Source organism: Lepisosteus oculatus, chromosome 5, assembly GCF_040954835.1.
Source record: "Lepisosteus oculatus isolate fLepOcu1 chromosome 5, fLepOcu1.hap2, whole genome shotgun sequence".
Taxonomy (NCBI): Eukaryota; Metazoa; Chordata; class Actinopteri; order Semionotiformes; family Lepisosteidae; genus Lepisosteus; species Lepisosteus oculatus.
This window is the reverse complement of record NC_090700.1, coordinates 13,945,043-13,951,377: the sequence shown is the minus strand read 5'-3', so window position 1 is coordinate 13,951,377 and position 6,335 is coordinate 13,945,043. Positions and strand designations below refer to the sequence as shown.

Here is a 6,335-nt window from a genome sequence, read left to right as displayed (position 1 = left end):
ATCTGTAGGCCTGACACTAGGTCTGTTACAAAGGTTAAACTACGAAATATTTGCCAGCATTTCTCCTTATAGTATTCTCCCTCAAAAAACTGTATAGTAAAGCCATGCTTTTGAATTCATTCTTCAGATGACTTTTAATTCTGGGTTTGACATTCAACATACTTTCACTAATTTTCTTGCAAATATATCCAAAGCATCCCGTAAGTAAATCAGCCTTACCTCTGTGGAATACTGTTAACATCACTGCAGGGGCAGTTCTAGTGTGCATCCCCATGTTAATTGACCTGCACAACAACATGCTTATAAAAGTCATACAAGTGGTACCATTGTCAGAAATTTGATTTCTGAGGCATCAGTTAAGGTGTTAAATACAACATGATTTCACACTTTTTTTCATAGACACATGCTATATTGGAAAATAAAAATAAATTGGGTGAGTATTACATTAATACTTTTGATGCATATATAGATATGTTAATATTTTCCTGTATTTGAACTAAATTAAAAATCTATATTATTTTTAACAAGGTTTATAAACAAAATCAAATATGTCACAAATAAATCATTATCAAACACTCATTTCACAGTGCAAGGAATAGCAGTCTTACATAATACAAATATTTTAACTTTTTGTCAATACTAGCCATGAAAGCTCTACCTGTTAGCCTTTGACTTGCAAGCAATGAACCACAAATTTACCATTTTGCTATCCTAACTTCATTGGAATATTGCCTATAAAGAGTGCAACAGATTGTACATGCTAATCCTATGCACAAAGTGTTGATAAATTAATTTTATATACTGCACAGCAGGAAGTCAGTCCATAACTTTATTTCGCTGCTCCACAACACAGATAACATAAATCATCGTATACAGTACAGACTTGGAACATAGTCTATTGCGGTATACAGTACCAGTGCTTTAGCAATAATATCTGTTATATACAGTATGTATTTAGTGTATTGATTTTCTAGGTCCAATGACTTTTATTTTATTAAATGACAGTTAAGGCCGATTATGCTTTGGATGTGCTCTGTTATGATATAACTTGCATTTCATATGATTTAACTTGCCATTGGGTCACAATTTCATGAGAGGCATGCAAAGGTGACAATCGTAGACATTCTAAAAGGCGTCTCTGAAGTGCAGCGTATACTAGAAAAAGGGAAAGCACACTAAAAAGGAGTGCACACTAGAAAAAGTAGCAAACACTAGAAAAAAGAGCGCACACTATTAAAAGGAGTGCACAATATAGAAAAAGAGCACATTCTATAAAGAGGTGTATTACAGAAATATATTATCATTCTGCCCTCTACTTTTAGGTTGCAATTATGTCCGTCATCCTCAATAATTTACTTTAGGAGAGTGACAGCTGGTGAAAGGTGTCATACTATATATTTTTCATGTTCCTTTGAGAGTTTTTACTTAGCTAACTTTAAATAATTTCTCCTTTTCATTTCCTATGCAAATCTGACACTATTGTGTTGAATGTAAGGACTGTATGAATGTTTAAGTGTTTAGAAATTTGGGAATTGAAATTCCAAACATTCTTCTGTTAGGTACTGTAGCTAGTTAGTATAAACAATCTTCAGGCATGTACTGCTAGCTAGTTAGTGGTTGACAGGACCACCCTTGCTTTTCATGAAAATTTCAGTGGTGAACTGGATAAATTCACTCAGTGGGTTTGATTCAAAAGCCTTTTTAACTCAGCTATACTTAAATGGATGATGTTTATAGCTAGCTAAACCAGTCATTGAAATATAATTCACAGCTGCGGTATCACGTTATATTGCATTGGTGTTATTACACACATGAAAGTGAACTGAATGTCTAGCTCCATATATATAATCATCATTTGCATAACCAAATAACAGTACTGTTCGTAATGATAGGTAACCATGTATTGCCCAGTTTGTGGAGGATGTTTGGCAAGTTTGTTTTGTTTCTGCAGTTCCTGTGGCAAAAGTTTTTAAACACCATCCACTTAGACAAAGATGAGGGAAGAATGACCATGCAATTCTGTAATTACTGGTCTTTTTCTAGTGTGCACTCCCTTTTCTAGAGTTTCATTTTAAAGTGCCAACTCCCTTTTACTTGTGTGAACTGCACTTTGGGGCCACCATAATCCTGGCCTAAATGGATAAATAAAAAAAATACTTGAAATATTTGAATATTTGAAAAGGATAATGAGATTTGTATTTTCAGGTTAGAAAAAAGTCTCATCAAGAAAGAAGTTTGTCATGAGCTCCCTGAATTCAACTGTTTCAACAAATTCCACGTTTGTTCGACCTCAGTTCTTTTACATCAATGGCTTTTCTAACATTCCACATGTTAAGCACTACTTCATTTTCTTGTGTTTTGTTTATACAGTAACTGTAATAGCAAACTCTTTCATCATGTTCATTATATTTATGAACCAAAACCTTCACACCCCTAAATATTCGGCTGTTTTTAATTTAGCTGTAGTTGATATGGGTGGCAGCACAGCTCTTATTCCTAAAATGATTGAGACTTTCTTATTTGATTCTCAGTTCATAACATATGAAGCTTGCTTGGTCAATATGTTTTTTGTGCATTTGTTTACTTTCATGCAGTCACTAACTCTTCTTGCACTTGCCTACGATAGATTTGTTGCTATATGCTTTCCGTTAAATTATCACAGTGTTATCACTAATGGAAAGATGGTTTTGATTTTGGCAATAATATGGATTATGACAGCTGGCCTTATGCTAATAGCTGTAGGTTTAGTTACAAGACTGTCATTCTGTAAATCTATTGTCATAAACAGCTATTTTTGTGATCATGGGCCTGTGTGTCAATTAGCTTGTAACAGCAATTCTCCAAATCATATTTACGCACAGTTTTGTATTTCAATTGTCCTCATTATACCATTAATTCTGATTGCACTATCCTATATGTGTATTGTGTTTGCGTTGTTGAAAATTGCATCAGGAGAAGAGCGTTTAAGAGCAATGAAAACTTGCACCTCCCATCTAATCTTAGTGGCAGTGTTTTATCTTCCCATATGTGGAACCTACCTTGCTGCGATACTATCTACCATTCATCCAGATGCCAGAATATTAAATACATCCTTATCTTCTACTATTCCACCAATGCTGAACCCCATCATTTACACATTAAAAACCGAGGAGATTTTGGAAACAGTTAAAAGGCTTTACAATAGAAACAAGATATCGGCAGCTTTTTGAGAAACATTACAATGAAATTTATTCTAATTCATTTTTAGTACTGATATTTATATTTCATGCAATTTATGATTTTAAATAAACATGGTACACCTCCTTGATTCATTAATAAAATGAATGTTTCTGTGTTTGTTTCTAAGCATGTGTACCATATATAGACATAGTCACATGAAATTGTATTACAACAGGTCACAATATACAAATAAATGTAAGTTATTAATGTTAAATATTGAACATTAGTTTATTATTATAAATGGATGTATAAATTATCTAGAATGAATATGTGAATCTAGAACAATTTATCTAGAATGAAGCATGCCAATCTGAAAACACAGGTATGTTAAATGATTATATTTCTTGTAATTTCTTTTGACTTATAACAGATTTACTTCTTTTTGCCATTTTGTGTCTATACATACCTTAAATCTGTGGGGAGCATCTTTCCTACAATTGTATCAAAGAATTGTCTTTCTCAACAAAAGCAGATTAAAACAAAATAAAGACTGCAGTGCTGGACAGTTTTATTCAGTGTTTGTCTACTAATTTTAAAGGACTTTCTGAATAGCATTTGGAAACATACTGTATGTCAGAAATATGTCAGAAATTAGCACAAGAAGCTGTATCCCTGCAATACAATATGCACTTCAGTATGAACCATCTCATTTTCACTAAAATACTCTGCATTCTTGTGACATACAGATGCAGCCATTCAAAACAAGCGGACGATACCGCATTATTTTCCGGTGTGCTTGACGCAGTATACCGCAAGTTAGGTATTAATACCGTATATTCTCGCATAGCGCCGCATGATACCGCAAATAAAATAATAGTATCCTGAAATTAAGCTAATAAAGCTCAACCTCTCATGTTTGAGCTGTCGCCATCAAAGTCTTTACCGAAGATAATACTAAAAGTATTTAGAGTATAATGAATGACCTTGGACAAGCTGTAAACTCAAAGTATTGCCCTGGTCCACATTCACCATGCCTTTCACATGCTCATAGAAGATATTGATTTAGGAACATGTATACTGTACTGTATACAGTATGTATATGTATATTTAATCTGCTTTTATGTCTTTACTGTGCCCGTTTAAGTATTGAATATTTATATGGAATTTTACCATAACGTGTGTGAAATCCATAAATGATATTGGTTTTGGAACATAAACATACAGTATGTAAACTGTATATGGCTGGTCTCGGTACTTTGAAGAAAAAATACACACCAGTATTTAATTTCTCCCTAAACATTTTAAGCATGGCAGTCTTTAACTAATGTGAAATAACGTGTATAAAAAGTGGTAGTTTTAAGCTTTTCTGCGAATACGCTTGATACCGGAGTCAACAAGCATACTTTTAGAATTTGATTAATAGGAAATATAATGCGGAATCGTGTATCTAAAGAAATTAATAACGATGTAATTTGGTTTCTGTCAAAGCGCAGGGAAACCTATAACTTGATTCTTATGGATGCCTGGTCCCACCAGGGATTAAAGAAAAACATGGAATCGCGTATCTAAAGAAATAACAGTATACAGTAACTATGTTCATGCACAAACAGTAGCATGTTACATTATTAATTTGGGGGTCTCCTCCTGCCAGAAAGCGCTAAATTGCATTATGAGTGTGGTTTTTTACTTTTTTTAAATTACAACCCATAAATAAGTTGATACTGTTTAGACTTTTAATTATTTTAAACTGTATTATAGCAGCACAATGTGCTTTTTCACGAAACCTAGAATAAGGCAATGTCTTGCGTTGTACAGCTTTTCAACTAAATATATTTATCGCTTGCACCTGACACTTGAGGTGCCTGACAAAAACCGGTTGAACAGCTCTGGTGGAGATTTGCAGATCAGATCAGATTCCCTTCCCCCCACAGAAAGACCGACTTATTAGTCGCTATTCACTGCGACTCCAATTTCAGGCGTAAGCGATAGATTCCAGTTTAGCCGATCTTGTTACAGCATGTTACAGTTTACTCTTATTAACCATATTAATTTTAAGTGCTTAATGCCATTTTTTGACCACGCACGAATATTCTTATGTCCATATCTTTGCAAGGGAATCAGTGTGAATTGTAAAACTAATTAAATGGCCGCGGGCACTTTCCACCCCCTCTGACAGCAGGAACATAACCCATTCTCAGCTCAGCAGCTCATTACAATATATAGATGCAGCCATTCAAAGTGCGTGGTACAGACACATACCGGAGGTAATTGGCTACGGCGTCGCGCATTGTTACGCAGGATGATGCGCGGTACCGCAGTACGTGATTGGTTGACCGACAGGGGCAGTCATGGCCCGTTGGTCTGTCGTAGAAAGATTTACAGTAAATGTCTTTACTGTGCCCGTTGTAGAATATTTATATGGAATTTTACCACTGAAGGGAAATCTTCGTAGCTGAGCATAAAAAGAATAGGAGCACACTGTAATGAGTGTGAAGGCCATAAACGATATTAATTTTGGAACATAAACATACAGTATACAGTACATACAGTATATAGCTGGTCTTGGTACTTTAAAGAAAACATACACACCAGTATTCCATTTCTCCCTAAACATTTTAAGCATTGAAGTCTTTAACTAACGAGATACCGGAGTCAACAAGCATACTTTTAGAATTTGATTAAAAGGGAATATAATATGGAATCGCGTATCTAAAGAAATTAATAATGATATAATTATATTCATGTACCGCAACACAAGAATAGTACACGCTGTACACGCTGAAACATGATCAGATTTTCCCCGGTTCAGAAAAAAAGATCTGAAGTATATTAGTTAAGAAAATTAAATCTAAACGGGGAGAAAGCTATGCTGAAAGTTTATTAAGATACTTAGAAGACAAAGATATCAATTTATGTTGCATTTGTCTGATTGTGAATCAAAAAACACATATATTTAAACATGCGTTTACGATTTAAATCAAAACGCGATTCAAATCAATATAAATGTATATTTTGTAAGGCATAGGTGACTATTCATTGTTATTAAAAAGACTTAAATTCGATCATGTTGTGATATTTAGAAATATAAATTTGTTTGGTGCGAGTGAGGTTTTATTTAATCTCTGACCCAGGGAAACATTTTATTTTTTCAAAGAAATGTTTGTTAAAAAAAAGTC

At 34.0% G+C, this 6,335-nt stretch overlaps 1 protein-coding gene across 1 annotated transcript; it reads left to right on the top strand.

Moving 5' to 3' along the window:
* Nucleotides 1-2,240: 2,240 nt before the first annotated feature.
* On the top strand, nucleotides 2,241-6,012 carry LOC102686041 (olfactory receptor 51F2-like; the record flags this gene model as incomplete). The annotated part of the gene is made up of 2 exons (XM_069189761.1): nucleotides 2,241-3,202; nucleotides 5,988-6,012. Coding segments are annotated over exons 1-2 (987 nt in total), but the record flags the coding sequence as incomplete, so codon positions are not given.
* Nucleotides 6,013-6,335: the final 323 nt, after the last annotated feature.